The sequence below is a fragment of the Neomonachus schauinslandi genome, chromosome 6 (genome assembly GCF_002201575.2).
Source record: "Neomonachus schauinslandi chromosome 6, ASM220157v2, whole genome shotgun sequence".
Taxonomy (NCBI): Eukaryota; Metazoa; Chordata; class Mammalia; order Carnivora; family Phocidae; genus Neomonachus; species Neomonachus schauinslandi.
Genome location: NC_058408.1, coordinates 67779964 through 67803713, shown reverse-complemented (window position 1 = coordinate 67803713; position 23750 = coordinate 67779964). Strand labels below are relative to the sequence as shown.

At 47.9% G+C, this 23750-nt stretch overlaps 1 protein-coding gene and 1 pseudogene across 1 annotated transcript in view; one reads left to right on the top strand and one right to left on the bottom strand.

Moving 5' to 3' along the window:
* Positions 1-5342: 5342 nt before the first annotated feature.
* Positions 5343-23750, bottom strand: part of NVL (nuclear VCP like) — a 102646-nt gene continuing 84238 nt past the window's right edge. Inside the window, 4 exon segments of the mRNA XM_044915984.1 lie at positions 5343-5620; positions 12911-12981; positions 15797-15885; positions 18435-18511. Coding sequence (XP_044771919.1) covers positions 5576-5620; positions 12911-12981; positions 15797-15885; positions 18435-18511 — 282 coding nt within the window. The 3' untranslated portion in view covers positions 5343-5575.
* LOC123325119 lies at positions 13956-14117 on the top strand (annotated as a pseudogene).

Genomic DNA, 23750 nt, shown 5'->3' with positions numbered 1-23750 from the left:
GAAAACCTGCAGCAAGAGGTGAATGGCAACCCCAGGCCCTCTGCACGGGCACTGATGGGGCTGGGTGGGGGGAGGGGGATGCATCCGGAGTCTTACCGCCTGGAACCAGGACACGAGGCCTGGGTGCCCGGCGCCCTCCACAAGGCATGTGGCCTTAGAGGGTGTGTAAGCTGTTTCTGGGCGCTGAGGAGGCCGGGTAGGGAGTCCCCAGCCCTGCTCCCCACCCAGCGCTGCCCCTCTCCTCTCGGCCCCCGGCTGAAGGACATAGCACTCAGGCCAGCTCTGTGACCTGGAGGAGAGGCATTGGAGAGCATCACCTCCCCATCTCAAGGCTGGTGAGCCTCTGCGGTCGCAGGAAAACACGCTGGCCATGTGTTTCCACCCTGGGCACTAGCGTGTGTCCCGCGCAATCCCTTCCCAGGGCTCCCCACCCTTAAACTGCGAGGGTGGGGCTCTAGGGGTCCTCGGGGAGGGGGACATCAGGACTGCCTGGGAGAGTGCGTGAGCGGGGTTCCCCGCGCCCTGCCCGGGGACTCTCATCCAACTCATCAGCGGCGTTGGCCCAGGTGGTATGTTTTTGAAAAGCCCTGGGTGATTATTGTGTAATCCAGAGTTGAGCAACACTGACGGATGATTCAAAGGCCTTTTGTGGTATCACAACCCAGAAAACTGCAGGTAATATTTTCCAAGATGAAATCCACAGGGCGGTGGCGCCGGATGGGCTTAGACCCCCGGGGGCGGCCTCGTGGGGACACAGCCATGTCCTCCAGAGCCTGGAAGACACAAGCCGGCTTCTGAGCTGCTGTGGAGGGGAAGCGCCTTCTTCCCCGTCCTTGCAGTTAGCACTCGCCCGACACCTCTGATCTCACTGCAGAGGCTGAACAGCAGAGTTCCTGCTTCTTCCCTCCTCCCTCTCCATTTAAAAATCACTTAACACACATACAGATTAAATGACACATTGTCTCCCATTCGCTTCCCAGTAATCCAGGGTGGGGAACCGCGGGAGTGGACAGGTGGAGGGAGGCTGGCCGCGAGCTGATGGGCGGAGAGGCCAGGTGCAGGACACTCTCAAGGAGCCCTTCTGTTTGGACTGGGTGACCCACAAAAACAGCAGCTTGTACATGGTTATCCAAGTGCTGTTCTTTTATATAAATATTTGACAGTTTCTACTATAAGCAGGTCAATCACACATTCAACTATATCCTCACGGTTCCCGTGTTCACCTTTGTGGTTCCGTGTTGCCCTAAGAGCTCGGCCGACAATGAGCTCCTCAGAAAGACCCGACAGCCATTTAAACACTCGACTGTTCTGCACGACCTCAGAGCTTACTGAGTGGCTACTGCCTGAGGCTCCGGATACTAGCTGCTTGAATTCAAAGACATGTTGTTATACATTACTTTTTAATTTTTTTTAAAGATTTGAGAGAGAGAGGATGAGTGGGGGGGCTCAGAGGAAAGGGGAGAAGCAGACTCTGCACTGAGCAGGGAGCCCGACATGGAGCTCCACCCCTGAACTCCAGGATCACAACCTGAGCCGAAGGCAGATTCTTAATGGAACGAACCACCCAGGTGCCCCTGTTATCGATTATTTTAAAAAGAATATTATTGTTACAAGTCACACTAGTTCATGAAGGCAGAACATCTTATAGCCCCCAGGAGACACGGCACAGAACTCCACTTCTGACAAAGGCACTAAGATGTAGGACGACACAGGCTTTCGAGTTAAGCCCGTCTTCAGTTTGAATCCCCAGATGCCACTTGTTAGCTGTGTGACCAAGGGCAAGTTGCTGGACCTCTCTGAGCTCGTTTTCTCGAACACAAGATACTATATTCCTCAGTTTTGATGTATTAGTGAGATAATGTGTATAGTTCACCTTCCTCGTCATCCCCATATCCCACGCCACCAGGCAGAGCTGTGACATTCTGTGTCAAAGCACAGATGCTCCAAACCTGTGCCCTGCGAGGTGTACAATGGAAGTGGAAGCAAATAATTTCATTTTTATTTTTTTTTAAAGATTTTATTTATTTATTTGAGAGAGAGAGAATGAGAGAAAGCACATGAGAGGGGGGAGGGTCAGAGGGAGAAGCAGACTCCCTGCCGAGCAGGGAGCCCGATGCGGGACTCGATCCAGGGACTCCAGGATCATGACCTGAGCCGAAGGCAGTCACTTAACCAACTGAGCCACCCAGGTGCCCCCATTTTTATTTTTTTATTTAAGAGAGCAAGCGAGAGAGCACAAGCAGGGGGAGGGGCAGAGGGAGAGGGAGAAGCAGACTCCCCGCCGAGCAGGGAGACCGACATGGGACTCGATCCCAGGACCCTGGGGTCATGACCTGAGCCAAAGGCAGACGCTTACTGACTGAGCCACCCAGGCGCCCTAATTTCATTTTTAATAAGTGAATCTAAGCTGGACTACGAACTGAGTGTGGCAATTGAGGGCTGGAAAATCTGACTCTAAATTCTTCATGAGCTGGGAAAAATCAAGGAGGCAACTGAAAACCAGCAGACACGAAACAGGTGCCCAAAAGTGCCTGTTGAGTTAATCTGCTGATCCCCTTTTCAGACTCGGCCTTTTACCTTGAAACACGAGTTCCCTGCATGCCACAGCTGTTTCCTTCATTCGGTATCTGCACTTCTAAAGCCCCCAGTGACTGGGAAGCTCATTTCGCTTTCCACACTATTAATTCTGAGAAAGTTCAAGCCAGCAAAACTTCCTGGAGTCTCAAAAGAAGACCCACTGTCCACTGACCAGGCTCACTCACAGCCAGCTAGGGTAGGAGAGCAGATGCTCCTGTCTGCGCAAAACAAAGTAATTAGAATTTTGGTATAAAACATATATATATCATCTCTTTTTAAAGCCTTCTGTTTTACAGAATGCTCATGCAGGCCCAACTCTCACCAACAGTTTGTTCTGAGAGCCTTGAGCACACCCAAGGTTCTGCTCGGCCGGGGACAAGTGTTTGGGGAGCCCTTCTGAGTGGCAATAACTCAGCACCAGATGATGTGCCCCCAGAGTCCCGTGGGCTCCTCTTCGGAGCCACCGGGTCCCACTTGGGTAGACACCTTGGGTGGAAACATCAGATCTCCCCAATGTTAATGCTGCTTCCTTTTGGGAAGTGATTCAGCTATGTAACTCAACAGTTACTTTGTTCTTATTCCGAGTCAAGTGCCACAGATGCACGGAGGGGTCGGGACGCTGCGTGGAGAAGGTGGGTCTTGCACTTGGAGCTGATCCGACATGGGCACCACCGGCCAGGTCAGCACGAAACTCAGCCCAAGCACAAGCGGAGGGAGGGATTGGGCAAAGCTTCTGGGGCAGTGGTATTTCAGGCCCTGTGCTGGGTGGGACAGGACCCAGGAGGCATTCCAGGGGGCGGGGGCCTCCCCAGCCAAGGCTCAGAGAACAATGAGCTTCCCTGGAATTATAGTACATGTCAGTTGGGGTCAGGGGACAGGTGCTGAGGGTGGGCTGATGTCCCATCACTGGAGGTCCGTGTATAATTAGACTACTGAGTTTGAGCTGAGAAGTGACGCTGCAACCGAAACCAAGCAGAACCAATGTGAGGCTGACGGGGTTCCCGGAGAGACTTTGCTGGGGTTATGCTCCAGCTAGAGGGGAGACGCACAGAGGAAAGTGGCCTCGGGCCAAGGCCCTGGGGAGAGGTCAGGGGCAAAACAGTGACAGCTAAGCACGTGCAGGTGGGATTTATTAGCACCTGCACACCCAAAGGTCACGCTTCTTCATGCGTGGCATGTCTGTTCACATGTTCAATATTTAACACAATAATGAGGGAAAAAGCCGGCGAGAGGTCAGCGCTGGGGTCCATGGTGGTGCAGACTGGTTGGGTCCGGTCCCTGCCGGCTGCGTCCTCCCCCGGCCCAGAGTCCTAGCCCTTTGCTCTTCCTCATGGGGGCTGGATCTTGCAGTCAGGGTCGAGGGACCCGAGTCCAGTCCCTGCTCTGTCTCAGCGTCACTGATGAGTATTTTGGGAGGGCGCCCCCGGTTTCAGTGCCTGCGAGACTGGAACGGGAGGCCCAGCGGCACACCGCGGTAGAAGAGGAAAGGTAATGGCAGCGCAAGGCAGCGCCCATGAGGACGAGGGAAGGGAAGCTTGCAGAAACAGGGTTAACAAAGGCCTGACTGCGTTCAGACTGAAGATGCCTTCAGGGTCTGAGCGGGGGAGACCAGGACGCAGGAGGAAGAGCAGGTGTTGGCGCAGAGGGAAGAGAAGCTGACGACCTCTGTTGGGATTTCTTCACTCTTGGACTTTCGCCATGTTTTTTTGTTTTATTTATTTAAGAGAGAGAGTGAGCGGGGGTGGAGAGACGGAGAGGGAGCAGCAGCTCCCAGCAGTGAGCCCAACACAGGGCTTGCTCTCCACCCAGGGATCACGACCTGAGCCGAAACCAGGAGTCAGACGCTGAGCCAGCAGAGCCGCCCAGGCTCCCCCATCGATTACTCTTTGAAGTAGCACAAACGTTTCCGTCGTGAGGTGGAGCGGGGAGTGGAAGGAAAAGGAGGCAAGCGCCCGTGTCTGCGGTGTCACATGGCGCCGCGAGCAGAACCGAGAAGGGGCGAGGACAGTGAACACGGACGCAGCCCTTGGGGACGCAGCGGGGGCTTGTCGAAGGCGCGCAGGTGCAGGAGAGGCCCCAGCGGGCCAGACCTGGGCAGCCTGAGAGTCGCCCACGCAAACACACGGCGCAGCTAGCTGTGAAGGGATTCGCTCGTGGTTCCCAGCACCTCCCTCCACGGAGGAGCCGCGTGCGCAGCCCGGAAGGACCACCCTCCCACGGGATCACAGGGACCGTGTCAGAGCAGGACAAATCCTGACGGCGCCACCGGACAGGATGCAGCGAGAACATGGCACCCCTTCGTGAAACTCCTGCCGCGACCGGGGTGGAACCACGAGGACGCCGCTAACAAACCGCCGAGGGTGTTCTACAAAGTAACTGGGCCGGAACCTTCCAGAGCATAAGTCAGGAGATGGGAACTGTCTCACCTCGAGGGAACTCAAGCAGAAGAGGAACAGACAGCTCACTCCTGGCCCTTCTGTCACGAAGGACAACTTGGGGCAGCTGGAGAGAGGGGCCTGGCAGGGGCTGGGGGCCCACGCGACGGCCATGCCTCGCGGCTGGTTTCCTGAGTGTGACGGCTGGCTATCGGGGGACCCTGGGGCGCGGGAGACATACATCACGGTATTTGTGACAGGGTCTCGGGCTGGCAATGCATGCTCAGATGGCTTAGGGGAGAAGTTCTTTTTACTGTGATCGCAACTCTTCCGAAGTACAGTCGAGACAGTTTCAAAATAAACATTTTATTTAAAAAAAGTTATCGGTTATTTTAATTGAGCAGTTAAACATCTTTCTTGTTCTTAAAAAGCGGGGAGGGTGTTCCCGCACCCAGTTGGCCAGATGGGAAGAGTCTTTGGCTCTGACCGGCCACGTCACTCTGGGAATAACATGCGCACACGGGACCCCATCCGCAGCAGGTGGCAAGCGGGCAGCTCAGAGCGTGCGGGCTTCTCGGCCGGCTGGACGCACTGTCCTGCTCCGAGGCCAGCTGCTGCCGGGGTCACCGGCTGAGGGACCGCTGCAGAGCTTCATACATCACCTGGTCCTGAGAACAGGGGACAAGACAGACAGAGAGCCGATAAGTGTGATGGGGGCTGAACTGCATCCCCCAAACGCACACGCTGACGTCCCACCCCCAGGACCACGCAGTGACCAGAGGTCACGTCTTCAGGGAGGCAGTGAAGTTATAACGAAGCCCCCAGGACACAGGACCGCATGTCTGCAGGAAGACGGATGAAGAACAGACGGGCCCGGGGGGCCAGGTGAGGACACGGGTAGAGGACGCACGGCCTCGGGAGAAACCAGCCTGGCCCACCCCCCCGATGAGGGATGGCCAGCCTCCCGTCCTTCCACATGGAGCTCCGCCTGCTCTGGCGAGTGCCCAGCCTGGCGTACGGCATGTGAGCCCAACTCCCAGCTGCCCCACATCAATCCCCGTCTTTCTGTCACCGGCGTGGGGACCAGCATGACAGACTGTTTACAGAAGTTAGAATTAGGGTCAGTTCATGTACCCTATCACAATGTTTTAATTATTGAGGCTTTTAGAAAACAGATCGTGTTTTTAGCCGCCCCCACCCCCAGCTTGGTGTTTCTGCAGTTTTCCTGCTGCTACAGGTTGCTTGGTTTACCACAGGAACTTTCGGTTCCCCTGTTTGGTCCCCAACACAAAATAAGCAAAAATCAAAAGAACAGAGTAGAGCCATTTAAATGATTCCTAACAGCAACCAACGGCCTTAGCACTGAGGTGTCTGCTGACCAGCCTGGGGGCGCCAGAGAAAAGCCACGGTCCCCGATGTCTGGCGGCCACGGAGACATTCGCAGAAATGCAGCTTCGCTCCCAGAAGCGGCCACAGTGGGCCCCTCTGCATGTGTGAGGTCTGCCCAGTGTTCAGAGGGGCCTTTACGACCACTAGCTTTTACTCTGAGGACAATCCTGAGTCAGACAGAAGAAGAGCGGATGTTCTCTCTGCGTCAAGTCAGAACCCTGACCAGAGGGCAGGGCGGATTTTCCGTTCACGGGGGAAACCCATTTCCTGGACTGCACTTAATGTTCACCTCTGGTTTGAAAGATGGATTTGAAAATTAAAAAAAAAAAACTATGTACTTGTTTCAGTGATTTTTCAAGTACCTGTCAAACAGTTTCAAAGGTGAACATAAAGTAGGAATTAGTGAAATGCTGAATTAACTCTGAAATAGGATAAAAGGGTCCCTCTGTACATCAGTATCACTGCTGAATAATCTACTGTAAAGACATTTTAGGCATGCTTAGTTTATAACCAGGTTAGAGCAATTCCTTTTTTAGAGTAAAATAACTTTTTAAATTATAAAACAAGATTTATTGCAAAAAAAAATTAGAAAATACAGATCAGCGGGAAAAAAAATCATTTCCAGAGGTAACTATTATTACTATTTTGGTCTTCTGGAACTTTCAAATTACTATTTTTTCAATATTAATTTTTTTTAATTTTTAAAATTTTTTATTTATTTTTAAGTAATCTCTACACCCAACGTGGGGCTTGAACTCACAGCCCCGAGATCAAGAGTCGCACGCTCCACCAACTGAGCCAGCCACGCGCCCCTCGATATTTAATGTTTCTGAACAGGTAAGACCTTCATATGGTGCCAAGTTCAAAGAGGATAAAGCCCGCACGCCCCCCCCCCACACCCGGCAGCCGGTCTCTCCCCACAAGCAGCCATCACTAGTTTCGTAAGTAATTGCTTCATGAGGGCCAGTTAGGGAGCCAAACGAGGAACGTGGAGCTTCACCTTGATGGGATGCCTTATTTTTAAAAGATCAAACTAATAATCAGCTTGGTCATCTGCTTTACTGAATATTTATTCAAAATTCATACTATGCCTATTTCCAAAAGAGAAGTTGTAGCTTCTTATTCGCTAAGTATTTCAGAAATCAAGTATTTAAAGATTACGATCACCAAAAATATGAAGAAGAATATGCTGGTACTAAGTCTCACGAGGACATCTGTGCAGCCTTCCACAATGTGTGGCATGACAGGTGCAGATACGTTTTTAATTAAGATCAGTCACATGGCCTTTGCCATGTAGTTAGTCCCGTTCAAGCAAAAGCTACATGTAAGCCTCTTCCTAACACCGACAGATCGAGTGACCAGGTTAACGCGTGTTCTATGTGTGGGAGCCCTGTCTCCGGCGGTTCTTCTATCTGGGAGTCCAGCACGGTGCCTGGCCACGCGTACAGCAGGTACTCGATGCACGTGAAGAGTTGGATGGTAGGTAACCCATTAAAACAAAGCTGGGGGCAGGGGGCTCTGACTGGAGGGGCCGTTCTCCTATGAGTGTCCGTGGGGTGGAAACAATCCGGGAAATGAACCATCTACTCCTGAGTGTGGAGAAGAGAATGGAAGGGGTGTGGGCAGCCGGTGTGATGAGCACAGAAGCAGGAGGGTTGCTCTGGGTGGTTTAATAGAGGAAGTTGAGAAAGAAATCCGACTGTCTGAGTGAGGTTTCCTTCCTGACGGTGGGAGAGAGCCACAGGAAGCAGAGTGAAAAGCCTGAGACGTGAGACAGTAAGTATCTGGGAGAAGAATCTCAAGGTCTCAACGTGGACAGCAGTGAAGCTGGCCTCAAGTCTCCGGCACGCAGGGAACACCGCATGGGCAATTATCCCGCGCGGCCTGTGAAGCCAGGCGCGGCCGGGAGGCCGGGAAGGGTGGCGCGGCCGGGACACACGTCTCCGGATTCTGAGAAGCTGCTGGCGGATGGCCCAAGCTTTTGTGTCCGGCATCTTTGCTCGCAGATCGCCAGCCTGTCAGGTCCTCCTGGGACCACACAGGATGCGGCCACTCACTAGCAATTAGGATGGGCAGGGGCCTCCAGGTGGAGCCTAAGGGCCTGGCCCTGCCCGAGGGGGAGCCGGTGAGGACAGACAGATGGAGAGGAGTGTCCGCTCCCCGTCGACACCCTCACCCTCAACCAGTTACCCAGGGCTTACTGGGCCAGGTGACACTTCTCTGCATTTGGCCTCTAAACTAAGAGCATGCTGAGTATTTGAGAACTAGGAAGGCCAGCTCTGCAGATTTCGGGACAGGACGTCTGTCTTCTTAGACGTCTCCTCAACATGAATCCCGTGTTCACTCACTTCAGAGCAATCGCCATTTCTGTAAGTACGTCTGAGAGGCTAAAATGTGCTAAGTGTTCCTTGCATGCCAAACAAAATCTAGTGGTTCTCTTTCAGCATGAAGACTCCAAACCCCAACCCCGCCACTACCACGTCAGTTAACTTGAGTCACCAGCACCTTATTTACAGATTTTCATTCTAGGCCTTGAAGTGTGACCTTTATAAAACTCCACGGCCCCTCACGTGGGCCCTGGCCAGGACATCTAGTTTCCTAACTGGCCACACTGGTTCTGGCATGGGATCCTAACCTGGGCTGGGCCGACCCCAGGCTCCTGTGAGACTCTCTCCCACCAGAGCTGGCGGGGACCTCTCTAGCTGGGAGGTGTCTGGGCCTGCTGGCACCCACCTTCCCCCAGGAAACAAAGGAATGAGGTTCTGCAGCCTAGAGCCAACTGTGCTCTTAAGATCCTTGTTACATGGACCAACAAACTCTGTTGTTGTTTAAACTCAAGTTACATCATTTTATTTTATTTTTCTATTTGAAAGAGAGAGATCTTGTGAGCCCACGGGCACAAGCAGGGGGAGTGGGAGAGGGAGAAGCAGACTCCCCACCGAGCAGGGAGCCCGATGCAGGACTCGATCCCAGGACCCTGAGATCATGACCTGAGCCGAAGGCAGACGCTTAACCGACTGAGCCACCCAGGCGCCCCCAGGAACTCTGTTTTTCCCTGCTCACCTGAGTTGGAGTTGGGTTCTGTCATTTACAACTAAAAGAGCCCTCATTTTAAAAGCAGAATGAGGTGGCTTATCAATGAGCTGCTCAGATTCACATCCAGAAAAGCACCATACCTTTCGACCCTGCCTGTGAAGAGGTTCTTTACCACAGCTTTCAACTGGGAAGCACCAGGAAAAGAGAAAGAAGCAGGATCCGAGACCCCCAATAAACATAATACACACTGGTGTCAAATTCACCTGCAAAAGTGTGCAAAGGAGATAAAGCAAAGACTTACTCCTTAATTGTTGTAGCTGCTTGGATGAAAACATGGCCAAATTCAGAAATCAGGTCAAGTGATTTTCGGAACTTTGCACAACACATTTGTGGCCTCTGTAATAAAGTCACTCAAGCAGCAAACGTGGGAACTTTTCAAAATTACAGCAAAGTTTCTAGAAAATTGATCTTGGAGGTAAAGAAAGTACGAGAGTGATAAATGAACTATCCAAAGTCAATAGATAAAAACCAACGGAACTTCTATATATCAGCAACAATTAGAAAACAAGATGTAAAAAAATCCACAAATAACATAAAAAAGTATAAATTACTTGGGAATAAATCTGATGAAAGGTGGTAACATATTTATAATGAAAACTCACTAAGTCAGGTGGATCTAAGAAGTGAAATGAATTAAAAAGTGAATAAATTCATATAAGAGAAATTAAATGAATATAAATAAGTGGACAGAAGCACTAAGTTCATGAAGTGAAAAACTCTCTATTCTTAAGCTCTGCTCTCACAACTGATCTAGATTCAGTCCCATTCCAAATCCTAGCAGGCTTCTCGTGTAGGAATCGATAAGCTGATTATAAACTTTATATGGAAATGAAAAGGAGCTAAAATATTTTTAAAAATTGACAGGGGGATAAAGAGGACAAATTTGGAGAACTTATACTACCTGATCCCAAGACTTAAGATCTATAGTCATCAAGACAGTGGCAAAAAAGATACCGTGGCCTGAAGACACACATAGAGCACAGGAACAGATCCACGCATGGATGAACAACGGGTTTTCAAACAGAGGGCATGGTGACTCCGTAGGAAAGTCTTCGTGACAGAGTTGGAGCAAGGAGGAGCCACGTGGAAACACGGAACAAGACCCCCACCTCCCCTCTCATCAAACTAAAACATTAATCCGAGACGGATCATAAGCTTCCAGGGCAGGACACACAAGCCATACATGCAGGAGCCGAGTCGGCCTCCTTCTGGATTCAAGGCTCCTACTCTCCAGAAGGTGCGTTAGACGACAGAAAGGTGAGCAGATTTGGACAGAATATCCTCTGCGCGTGCACATCTAAATAAGCTAAGAATCTGTGCAAGTTTATAGTAAGGAGAGAAATGCCTCGTGTTTAGGAGCGAAGCATGAGGACAGGACAGCAGAACTCCAAATGGCCCACGAGCATGTGAAACTGTGCTGGCCATCCGACCGTTTGGAGATGTTCATGGAGAGCACACGGGGCACCAGTTCCTGTGCCGCCGGACACCGCCATGAAAGGACCCTGACACTGGGGGACTCGGCCGCTTCCCACGGAAGGGTCTGGAGCCCCGGCCGCGCGCCCCGGCTGTGTGCCCAGGAGAAGGGCAAGACTGTGCTTGCTCACTGACCCGCGGTTTACTCAGGAAACCACACATACCCCGGCAACGCCGAGTGTCCCCCAAGAGAGGAAAGGAGAAGGAACCATGTGCTATATTCTCATCCTGGAAAGCTGCTCAGCTAGAAACGGACCCCACACAACAGGGACGGACCCCAGAAGCCCTCCACCGAGCTGAGCAGCCAGACTAGGGAGTGCACACCGCAGGCTTCCATGGGGATGCAGCCCACACACGGGTCAGACCTGCAGTCACGGGCAGTGCTGTCAGCGGCGGCCACCGAGGGGCCACAAGGAACTCTGGGAGGGATGGAATGTTGTAGACACTGATGGCAGTGCCGGCTACGCTTGTTGGGAGATCACAGAACTGTGAGTGTGCACTACCGTGTGCATACACTTCTACTAAACAGTGAGGCTAGAGGAGGGGCCGCATCCCCACGTCCCTGTGTCCCCTTGAGGAGGCGCTTCGTCCCCGCGTGCTAAGTCCTGACAAGCCCGGGACTCCAGCTGCAGGAGAGGAACAATTCAACTAAAACAATGTTTTATACGGAAATGAAAAGGAGCTAAAATATTTTTAAAAACTGACAGGGGGATAAAGAGGACAAATTTGGAGAACTTATACTACCTGATCCCAAGACTTAAGATCTATAGTCATCAAGACAGTGGCAAAAAAGATACTGTGGCCTGAAGACACACATAGAGCACAGGAACGGATCCACGCATGGATGAAAAACGGGTTTTCAAACAGAGGGCGTGGCTGATCAGAATGAAGAGCACCAGTAACATTAACTATCAAACTGTTCCTGGGTTTTATTCAAAGATGCTCAGCAGAACAGACCGGTTTCCTCTGGGATACAAAAATGCCTGAGAGGCGAAGGCAGACCACTCTTTCCAGCTATGGTGGAGAACTGAGTGTGGGTACAGCAAACTCTTCTCTGAGAGCCGAATCAAAACCACCACCAGCCCAAACTAATTAACTGGTTCCTGTGGTCACCGGTGGGAAGGTGGGAGGGCGCCCAGCTGGCTCAGTCGGTACAACGTGCGACTCTTGATCTCGGGGTTGTGAGTTCGAGCCCCACGCTGGGAGTAGAGATTAATTAAAAATAAAATCTTAAAAAAAAAAAAAGGTGGTACAGTGGTCACCTCAACCTAGAAGGTTCAGAGCAAACCTTGAGACACTGAACAGGGCAGCCTGCCTCATGTAACTCCTTGGACTTTGACTCAGGGATTTTCAATCAGTAAATATCATGAGAAATACGAGGCCTGGGGTAATAAATGGCTAATAATTTAAAGGAAGTTTTAGCCCAGCAGGAAGCAGGTTCTCGTGGCTAAGGCGCATTATACTTCCAGGAACCCCAAACAAAAGACTGCCAAGTCAATGAGCTTTATCACAGCGGTGCCCAAGCCAACTGTTTCTGTGGGCTGGATGCATCCCTGCAGCTCCGTATTGCAGCGGTCGTCCTCGTTACCACAAACGGATCACCTCCGCACCGTAAGAAGCAAACACACGAGATCCGGCGTTGTATATAAAGAAAAGCGAGCCGTGTGTTTAGCCCTTCTCTGACCTTACGGTGAAACATCTGGACCTGCCTGAAACGCAGGGGCGAGTCCCATAGGGAAGGCTGGCTCCAGGCAAATAAGACTTGTTGGGAAGGGTGGAGCGGGTCAAGGGACACGCGGACCAAATGGGCTAAAAATCCCCAGACGGTGGAAAGACCCACATGGGTCATCCTCTCTCTGGCTTCAGTCTTTCAAGAAACACAAAACTACCACCGCTCAAGAACACTCCCACAAAGACAAGTATTTTCCTGGTTTCCATGAGTTCACAATCTACTGGTCTCCATTCCAGTCTCTTCTCTACACATTAAGAGCATTTCTTACCTTTTTTGATATAGAAGATTTCACTTTCTTGAAAGCTTCTTCAAAGTGCTTCTGACTGACCTTGAGGTCACCTGTGGAACAAATCACAAACACATCTGGATGGAGGGCGCTAACCGTGACTAACGGCCTAGTTTCTCCTGAGACACTTCGAAGCAGTCAAGGGAACACAGAGGAGATAGCGATCACACTGGGTCTCTTCTGAATGACAGTCAAGCCCGGTATACTCATCAGATGTTTTTGGACATTTTTTCATTTTCATTTAATTTAAGATTTTTTTTTTCTTTTTATTTATTTGAGAGAGAGAATGAGATAGAGCATGAGAGGGGGGAGGGTCAGAGGGAGAAGCAGACTCCCTGCCGAGCAGAGAGCCCGATGCAGGACTCGATCCCGGGACTCCAGGATCATGACCTGAGCCGAAGGCAGTCGCTTAACCAACTGAGCCACCCAGGCGTCCCATTTTCATTTAATTTACACACACCTGACCATATTTAATTTTAAACAAATGCTTAACTTTTATACCAGCATCCATTTTAGCGTAAATTTTTTCCCTCCAGCAACTGAAACAGTTTACTTTGGGACAAATCATATAAAAAAGTACTTTGTTCTTCTTTAATTAGAGAGAGACTATTACCGTTTAAAAAAAAAAAGTCCCTGTTTTCATTACCCGCCCCCCCCCTTTATTGAGATATCACTGACATATAACATATGTAAGTTTAAGGTGTATGACTATTGTGATGATCTCAGATGTGTTGTAAAGTGATCACTACAAACGTTAGTTGGCACATCCATCCCTCACATGATTACGTGTGTGTGTGTGTGGAGGGGGTAATAACTTCTAAGATCTACTCTCTTACCATCTTTCCAGTATATCATCCATATTGTTAATTATGGTCATCATGCAACACATCTGATCCCCAGAATGTGTTTATCTTATAGCAGGAAGTCTTACCCTCTGACCAATGTCTCCCCATTTCCCAGCCCTCTGCTTATCAGGTTTTTGCAGGACACCCCAAAGAGACTATCACTCCTAAACAGACACCCTTTGAGCTTTGCGCAGTGGCAGTATCGTAGCCAATGAGGTTTATCCGAGGCGTGATTATTGCTAATTGAAACTAAACAGACACCCTTTGAAAGCCCCTCTTTGCACTGTTTACGCCTTAACTTAATGGCAATGTTTAGTGAAGAAGAGCCAGAACTGTTCCTTTTTAAGATAATCCAAATAATTTAACTGGGAGTGGAAAGTAATATTCCATAGTTATTTAAGAGTACATAGGCAGTAACAGATGTTACGGAGTTATATCATAATATATATTAGATACAGAGATAATATCACAACACTGGATCAGAAGGGGCTCTCCTTTATAAGGTTGTGCCATTATGTAAGTAAATCAAATAACTACATTTCGAACAAGACTTGGTTTAAAATGTTACTATGACAGCTTACGCAACGACAATTAAAACTGAACTATCTACACAGATATTAGGATACCATATTTACCTAAAAATAAAATAAAATATAGTTGAACACGTTGCGTGGAAAGTGAAGAGCATACGTATTTTGGTGAGGAAGATATCAACGCTAAGTCCCTAGAGTACAGGTAACTAGAAATGTAAACTGCAGCAGAGCACAGATGTCAGAATTTGCTCCATGATTATAAACTAACATCCTAACAGCCAATCCGTGTAGAGAGGCCCACAGATTTTCAGTGACAAATCCCAAAACACTGTGAGGCTCTGCTCCCGGACAGCACACTTAGACGATGTTTCTTACAAGATATGCTAAGTTTGGGCGCCTGGGTGGCTCAGTTGGTTAAGCGACTGCCTTCGGCTCAGGTCATGATCCTGGAGTCCCGGGATCGAGTCCCGCATCGGGCTCCCTGCGCAGCAGGGAGCCTGCTTCTCCCTCTGACCCTCCCCCCTCTCATGTGCTCTCTCTTTCTCAAAAAAAAAAAAAAAAATTTTAAAAAAAAAAAAAAAAAAAAAAAAAGATATGCTAAGTTTGTGAATTACATCACCTACTTCCAAGAGGATTTTTTTATTTTAAAAAAACTTTTTAAATTTTTATTTATTTTTATTATTTTATTTTAATTAACTTTAATGCAGAGTAAGAAAACTCTCCATGGGTAAACCCTTTTTTCCCATATAATCTGAATGCCATGGCAATTTCCTTCTTTTTTTTTTTTTTTAAGATTTTATTTTTTATTTGACAGAGAGAGAGAGAGACAGCGAGAGCAGGAACACAAGCAGGGGGAGTGGGAGAGGGAGAGGCAGGCTTCCCGCTGAGCAGGGAGCCCAATGCAGGGCTCGATCCCAGCACCCTGGGATCATGACCTGAGCCAAAGGCAGACGCTTAACGACTGAGCCACCCAGGCGCCCGGCAATTTCTTTTTTATTATTATTTTTTTTTCCTGATTCTATGTCCAGTGCTCTTTTTTCTCTCCAAATTTTTAAATTCTAATTAGTTAATATATAGTATACTGTTGGTTTCAAGAGTAGAATTTAGTGATTCATCACTTACATCCTCCAAGAGGAATCTGAAATAGCTTATAATAAAGGCAGTTCGGATACTGAACCTAACAAACACACAAGGACTTCATCAGGAAGGCACGTGTGTGGACAAATGTCAGCAGCGGCGATGCCGCCAGAACTGTAAACAAGTTTGCTCTGAGATTTGGGAGCCAAAGACAGTGGGAATGAAAACAGATGTGTTTTAGAAATGTGCTGTGTGGACTCTGGGGGGAGGCTGAGGTTGAAAGGCTACCAGACGGCTGCCACAGAAACCACGCGAGGCGAAGCCTATGGGAACGGTCTCATCAGAGCCACGTCAGCAGTGAGGTTCCAGAGGGATGATGACGGGGAACGGAGACACTGCAGAAAGCACCCTACCTGTCTCACCTCCGTCCTTCGGTCTTGTCATTTCCTCTCTCAGGGCGCAGATGGACGCCTCCCGAACCAAAGCAGAGAGATCTGCACCCCTGCAGGAGAAGACCTGCTCTCAGTTATTCTACAACAGTGCGAAGAACAGAGTCTGACCGTGGTTTCCAGTCACAACCCACATAGCTAGGGTCAGCAGGAAAGAGCTTTTTGCTTTTACTTAAAATATTTCTAGCTTATATTTATTTTATTTATTTATTTGTTTTTTAAGATTTTATTTATTTGACAGACACAGCGAGAGAGAGAACACAAGCAGGGGAGTGGGAGAGGGAGAAGCAGACTCCTCACGGAGCAGGGAGCCCGATGCAGGGCTCGATCCCAGAACCCTGGGATCATGACCTGAGCCGAAGGCAGACGCCCAACGACTGAGCCACCCAGGCGCCCCAAAATATTTCTAGCTTTTAGAAGAAGGGTAATTATGATGGAAACAATTCAAGGAATCATAAACATTCCTGTGCTAACAGCTATAGATACTAAAGTTAACGTAAAAAGTCTACCTGAATTGCCCAGGCGATACAAACTTCCACATTTATCATAAAATCTCCATCCACGAGGCCCATGCCACCAATGTGCTGCCTACCGCCGAGAGTAAGCTTACAGAACAGTCACTAATGGCACCTAATTCAAAAGGGGGAAACACAAAGACGAGCAAGTCTTTAATGCCCTGACTCAAGCCCGAGCTGGGTGGACCTGTCATAAATGAATTAAAGCAGCTAATAAGCCTCCATCTAATTACTTTGTGCAATACTATGCTGACTCAGCACGGTGCCGGAGTTCAGTGAACAACAGTGTTCACTGGCCTTTCACTACCTTACATCCTCAACAGAATTCTTGCAGCTCTTTGGGAGAGAGTTTGGATCTGGGGATAAAAACCTCATTTCTAGACATTAAAACTTATTTAATGTATAACATTGACCATCCACATAATATGTAACATTAAATCGCCACAGAACTTAAATTATTAGCTGAATGCAATGTTTCTGTGGCTAGGTGTCAAGTTTATAAGGTTGTGCAATAATCACATACATGCTGCATATTCATCCCTTTCCTTAATATTTAAACATCTCCCACGGATGCAGAGACTTTGAACTAACATAAACAAGCAGCTGATGACGGTGGAATTCCGTGTCTCTCAAACCCTGGTGACCGCAGCATTAAAACCCTAATTGTACGCCATTCAACATTAACCCTGACCCCTTTGTAAACCTGCGCCCTACGCCGGAGAATCAGAACATGTGGCCCTGGGGTACATTCTGCCATTAAACTGCCTCTGTGGGTTTTGGCTCTCAAAGCTGTAAACTACTCACTTAATTAAGCCTTCCCCGCCCCCCCCCAATAGTAAGTTCATTTAGTGGTACGAGTTTGATCCCAATTGGAGGGGGCGGGGGAAGCATTCTCCTTAGAGGGAGGGAGGGGCTCCGAGCGCATCCTGTCAGAGAGAGAATCCCTGCCTTCACATCTGAGCCAAGACAGCTGGACAGAGAAGAGGCTCAGGGCCCCAGATGCCCATATACGAAGAAAAGAGATAAAATGACACATCCTGACCACACTCCCTGAGAATGATCCATGTGGTTTCCAGTGCAATCATCTTGATAAGAAATGAGCTTCTTCAACCAGACCTGGAAGTAACGAGGTGCCAACACTCCTCTCTGCAGGTCTGTTGTTGGGATGTAGGTTTACGCTGCGGAGTAACCACATCCCAAAGGCCTCGAACAGGAAAAAATTGTCTCAGGAACATCTGTCTGGGGGGGCTCAGTCGGTTGAGTGTCCGACTCTTGGTTTCAACTCAGGTCATGATCTCAGGGTCGTGGGATCCAGCCCCGCGTCAGGCTTGGCGCTAAGTGTGGAGTCTGCTTGAGATTCTCTCTCCCTCTGCCCCTCCCCACCACCCGCATGCTATCTTTCTCTCTCTCGCTGAAATAAATGAATATATTTAAGAAAAGAAAACATTGTCTTACTTGCTTGGCTTTGGCAAACACATTATTTGGCTTATCATGAGGAATATCATTTGAACCAAGTATATTGAGGATAACCAACCAATAAGGCTTTCAAAGCCAGAGGGGCAGACGTCTCCCCGTAAGGGAAATGTGAGTTTCCTTTCTTCTCTATATACCCACACTGGGACAGTTAACAACTTTACTTAACGTAAAGAAAGTAACAAAAACCACGAGCGCACGAACATGGTGTGGTTCTGAAGGCAGAAATGCCGGATTTCCTGCTGTCACTATGGGCTGTGTGGGTTAGCGGATGTGCTGTGAAAAATGCATTCTGAGCCTCGGAAAACGAAGCACTCACAGATGACCCTCTTCAGGGCTAAAGCACCAACAATGAAATGTCTGCTCATGTCTTCTGGAAGAAGGGATGGACAACTGGCAAAGGCAGCCACAACGGTCAGGGAAGCTGGGTGCCTAGAGTCAATGTGGGAGCAGATGCGCCCAGCGCCAAAGCTCCTCGGAGCCTCGAAACAGGTAGTCCCTTCTCTCAGAAGGAAGAGCCAGGACAGAGCCAGATACCGAGCTTAACCCTCCCCATGGGACCACTGTCCCGTTCTGCCCATGAGAGGTCACGAACTTGAGACCGAGGTACTCACGAATAGCAATCACAGCGCAGGTCAGCGGCAAGGGCTTCCAAATTTACGTCTGCACCCAGGGGGGGTCTCGTGCCATTCTAAGAGAGAAAAATCAGTTTTCACTGAGACTTTAAAGATCGGTACTTTTCCACCTAACAGGTTCTTCATGAAAAGTAATGACCGCTTGACTAAAGAGTATTATTGACTCCTAGACCAGTGTAGTGAGATTTCTTTAAATTTCAATTTTGAGGAACAAGGTTAAGAAGCAGACTCCAAAATTCAGAAAGCTACAGGCAAATGATTGATCTTGTGGAGTCTGGAGGGTCTGTGTGCAGCTGCAGCAAGAACAGAAACCACCACCTCAACCTTTCTAAAGGGGAACAAACACTTTTCCTCTGGCCGATTAAACACGGCAAGTAGGTCGGCAGTGCTTAGTTTCGATGAGAGGCTGGCGGGCAAGGCGGGAAGAACTGTGAACTTGTCCAGGAGAGAATGCCACACACCCTCTGGGCTCAGTGTGTCCTCAGCCCTTGTCTACAACTCGATCCAGATCTTGGTGCCACTTCCCCGTTGGCTCATATACCAACAGATGCCAGAAGGACAGACATGAGGACACGCTCAGAATTTCAGCGACACACAGGCATACACTTACACTACAGATGTAATGACATTTTAGTGACTTAAAATCATGACATACATAGATGGCAGGTCTGTGAGTTTCTGCTTTATTATTCTGATTCATAACGTACATATACACTGCATACAGTCCTTCCTTTGTAACAAATACCACTTTAGGAAACAGGTGAAGAAACACAGAAAGTAGGCGAGTCAACGGGCTATTAAACCTCAAGGTCAGGTATTACACATCAGCAGGGCGGGCGCCAAGCATGCGGAGGGCTGGACCAGACGACCGGGTGCCACATGCAGACATGCAGCGTCCTATCTCTTCCTCCCGGCTGTGCATATTTAACAACTTCATGAACTCTGCATCTGCTATGACTTGATAAAACGCATTTGTTCATCCAACACGTATTCAAGAAACAGTTACGGTCCCACTCAACTCAAGAGTCACCTGGGAAGTCATCATGGGTAAACTCTGTGGGACCTCGGGCAAACAAGCTTGGTGCTTTTCTCTTTTATCCCACCCGACCGTGGAAAACTAGTGGCCAGACTGCATGGTCCCTGATAATGTATAAGGTTTCAATTTAGTCAGTTAAACCTGGGGCGCGGGTGGGCTGGGGGGAAGGGCTGGAAGGAAGGAGCACAGCTTTGAGGCTCTGGCGATGATCTCTCTTCTCTTATTGTGGTTAACATTTGCTTAACAAAATTTATCAGTTTAACCATTTCTAAGTGTGCAGTTTAGTAGCACTGTGTACATTCACAGTGTTGTGCAACCATCCGTCTCTAGAGCTTGTTTCATCTTCCCCAAATGAAACGCTGGACGCACAGTCACTGGCCCTCCCGCCCCCTCGGCACAGCCCTGGTAACCACCGCTCCATGAATATAACCGGAAATGTTCTCTTCCTTCATCTGGAGGTTCTGCTTATAGAAACTCATGCAATTGTATTTAATGATGTCTCCACTTCTCTGTATGTGTACGGTACTTCACAAAAAAGGACTAAAAAGAAGTAACATTGGACCAGGAATTAGGAATTCTGAGTTCTAAAGTTCAAATTTGCAACTGAAAAAAATACAGGAGGAAGGAAAGTTTCCAAATTCATTCTGTGAGGCCAGCATGATCCTGATCCAATAAAGACACCACAAAAAAAAGAGAACTACGGGCCAAAATCCCTGATGAACATGGATGCAAAAATTCTCAACAAAATATGAGCAAACTGAATCCAACAGTACATTAAAAAAAACATTCACCACAATCAAGTGGGATTTATTCCTAGGATATGAGGGTGGTTCAGTATTTGCAGATCAATGTGATGCGTCACATCAACAAGAGAAAGGCTGAAAACCATATGATCCTTTCAATAGAGGCAGAAAAAGCATTTGACAAAGTCCAACATCCGTTCATGGTAAAAACCCTCAACAAAGTTAAGTTTAGAGGGAACATACCTCAATATAATAAACGCCCCTATGAAAAACCCACAGCTAATATCATCCTAAATAGGGAAAAACAGAGTGCTTTTCCTCTGTGGTCAGGAACAAGACAAGGATGTCCACTCTCACTACTTTTATTCGACACAGTATTGGAAGTCTAGCCACAGCAATCAGACAACAGAAAGAAAAAAGGAATCCGAATTGGCAAACAGCAGCAAACATCTCTATTTGCAGATCACATGATATTTTATGTAGAAACCCCCAAAGATTCCACCAAAAAACTGCTGGAACTGATAAATAAATTCAGTAATATCACAGGATACAAAATCGAGGTACAGAAATCTGTTGCATTTCTATACTAATAATGAAGCAGCAGAAAGAAAAATTAAGAAAACAATCCCGTTTATAATTGCACCAAAAACAATAAAACACCTTGGCATAAACCTACTCAAAGAGCTGAAAGACCTGTGCTCTGAAAACTATAAGACACTGATATAAGAAACTGAAGATGACACAAAAAAATGGAGACATTCCATGCTCATGGATTGGGAGAACAAATACTGTTAAAATGTATACTACCCAAAGCAATCTACAGATTTAATGCAATCCTTACCAAAATGCCAACAGCACTTTTCACAGAGCTAGACAAACAATCCTAAAATTTGTTTGGAACCACAAAGACCCCGAAGAGTGAAAGCAATCTTGGAAAAGCAGAGCTGGAGGCATCACGATTCCAGACGTCATGTTATATCACAGACCTTTAGTCATCAAGACAGCATGGTGCTCGCATAGAAACAGACACATAGGGCGCCTGGGTGGCTCAGTTGGTTAAGCGACTGCCTTCGGCTCAGGTCATGATCCTGGAGTCCTGGGATCGAGTCCCGCATTGGGCTCCCTGCTCTGCAGGGAGTCTGCTCCTCCCTCTGACCCTCCCCCCTCTCATGTGCTCTCTGTCTCTCGCATTCTCTGTCTCAAATAAATAAATAAAATCTTAAAAAAAAAAAAAAAAGAAAAGAAACAGACACATAGATCAATGGAACAGAACAGAAAACCCAGAAATGAACCCACAACTCTATGGTCAACTAATCTTCGACAAAGCAGAAAAGAACATCCAATGGTTGGGAAAACTGGACCACTTTCTTACACCATACACAAAAATAGACTCAAAATGGATGAAAGACCTAAATGTGAGACCTGAAACCATAAAACTCCTAGAAGAGAACACAGGCAGTGATGTCTCTGACATCAGCCATAGTAACTTCTTTCTAGATATGTCTCCTGAGGCAAGGGAAACAAAAGAAAAAATAAACTACTGGAACTTCATCAAAATAAAAAGCTTCTGTGGAAAAAGGAAACAACCAACAAAACTAAAAGGCAAACTACTAAATGGGAAAAGATATTTGCAAATGACATATCTGATAAAGGGTTAGTATCCAAAATATACAAAGAACTGATACAATTCAACACCCAAAAAACAAATAGCAAATTAAGAAAGGGGCAGAAGACATGAAAAGACACTTCTCCAAAGAAGACATCCAGATGGCCAACAGACACATGAAAAGATGCTCAACATCGCTCATCATCAGGGAAATACAAATCAAAACCACGATGAGCTACCACCTCACACCTGTCAGAACGGCTAAAATCAGTAACACAAGAAACAACAGGTGTTGGCGTGGATGTAGAGAAAGGGGAACTGTTGGTGGGAATGCAAACTGGTGCAACCATTCCGGAAAACAGTATGGAGGTTCCTCAAAAAATTAAAAATATAAAATACTAATTCAAAGGGTTACACACACCCCGATGTTTACAGCAGCATTATCTACAATAGCCAAGATATGGGAGCAGCCTAAGTGTCTACAGACTGAAGAATGGGTAAAGAAGGTGTGGTATATACACAGTGGAATATTAGCCATAAAAAGAATGAAATCTTGCCATTTGCAACGACACGGATGGAGCTGGAGGGTATAATGCTGAGCAAAGTCAGTCAGTCAGAGAAAGACAATTATCATATGATTTCACTCACATGTCGAATTTTAAATTATAACTAAATTATTAATTTAATTTAAATGGGGAGGGGAAGCAGTGCAGGGGGGCGTGGAACAGCACACTGGGGCTTCCCAGGCTCCCCGGAGGCAGGAAGGCCTAGTGCACATGGGCTAGTCCAGTCCCTGCAGCATCAGTAGAAGCAAGTAGGGGGGTAGGGGGTAGGCGGGTAGGGCAGAAGCTGCATCTTCAGGCACAAGCCCTTATTAAATTCTTCAGCGTTTGTGCAGAACCGCCAGCGTTACTTCAGTCACCATGTACGGACGTGCCCTGCACACACTCCAGGCGCTGCCCGTTTGAATCGAAGCCTCGATCTAAGGAATAAACTCATGGAGGACTGCGAAAGGATAACTCTCCAGGACTTCTCAACATCTGAATTCGACGCTTGGGTCAAGCTGGACTCTCATAATGGTCTGCGTACCGGCAGAGTGCACTTCTCTGACCTTCCACAAAGCTGTTTTCAACGAACTGGCTTTGAGCAAGGTCTTCAGCTTACATAAAGAGAAGCATCAAGCTCAGTCCAGAAATGCTTCTGTGTTTATGACGGGAACACTGTTGAAAACACTCCACCAAATTCAGCGTTCCTTTTATGAGGGCCAAGAGGAGAAATCTTCCTCACGTCTGCACGCCGCGGGGAGCTGTCAGCTTTCTAGATACAGGACACCCTTGAAGTGAAATCTTTTGGTATAGCTCACTATACAAAGGAATGCAGTAAATGAATAATTATCTAAAACTAATATTTCAGAAAAATAATTCTTAGAATTTAAATTTCAGAAATTTTCTAATTCTCAGGAAATTCACTTTTTTTGAAAAATAAGTAACCCCTTATATACCGTCATGTGAAAGAAAGTAATACGCTGCCTTTTTTGAGAGTGTGGGGTGAGGTCTCTGACAAAGAAATAAAATCTTTAAAAAAAAAAAAAGTGCCCTTAAAAACAAGGGTTCCAAACCAAAGAGAATGGGACTCCTATTTTAATTGTCATGCAGAAGCCTTCAAAATTCCAAAATAGCTACTTTGAAAGATCTGTGGCAAATGTTAATGGAAAACTGAAAACGAGAGGCAGCTAATACAGAAGGCTGTACGATGTCACTGCTCCACTCGGGGCTCCTCCTTCCAGTACTCCTCAGCCTCAGCCCCTTTCCACCCTGAGGACACGCTCAGCTAGGCTCCTTTTCAAACAATGCCACCCAAGTCATTGGTGGCATGGCTGGGCGGGAGCTCCGTCTCAGGGGAGTAGGGGT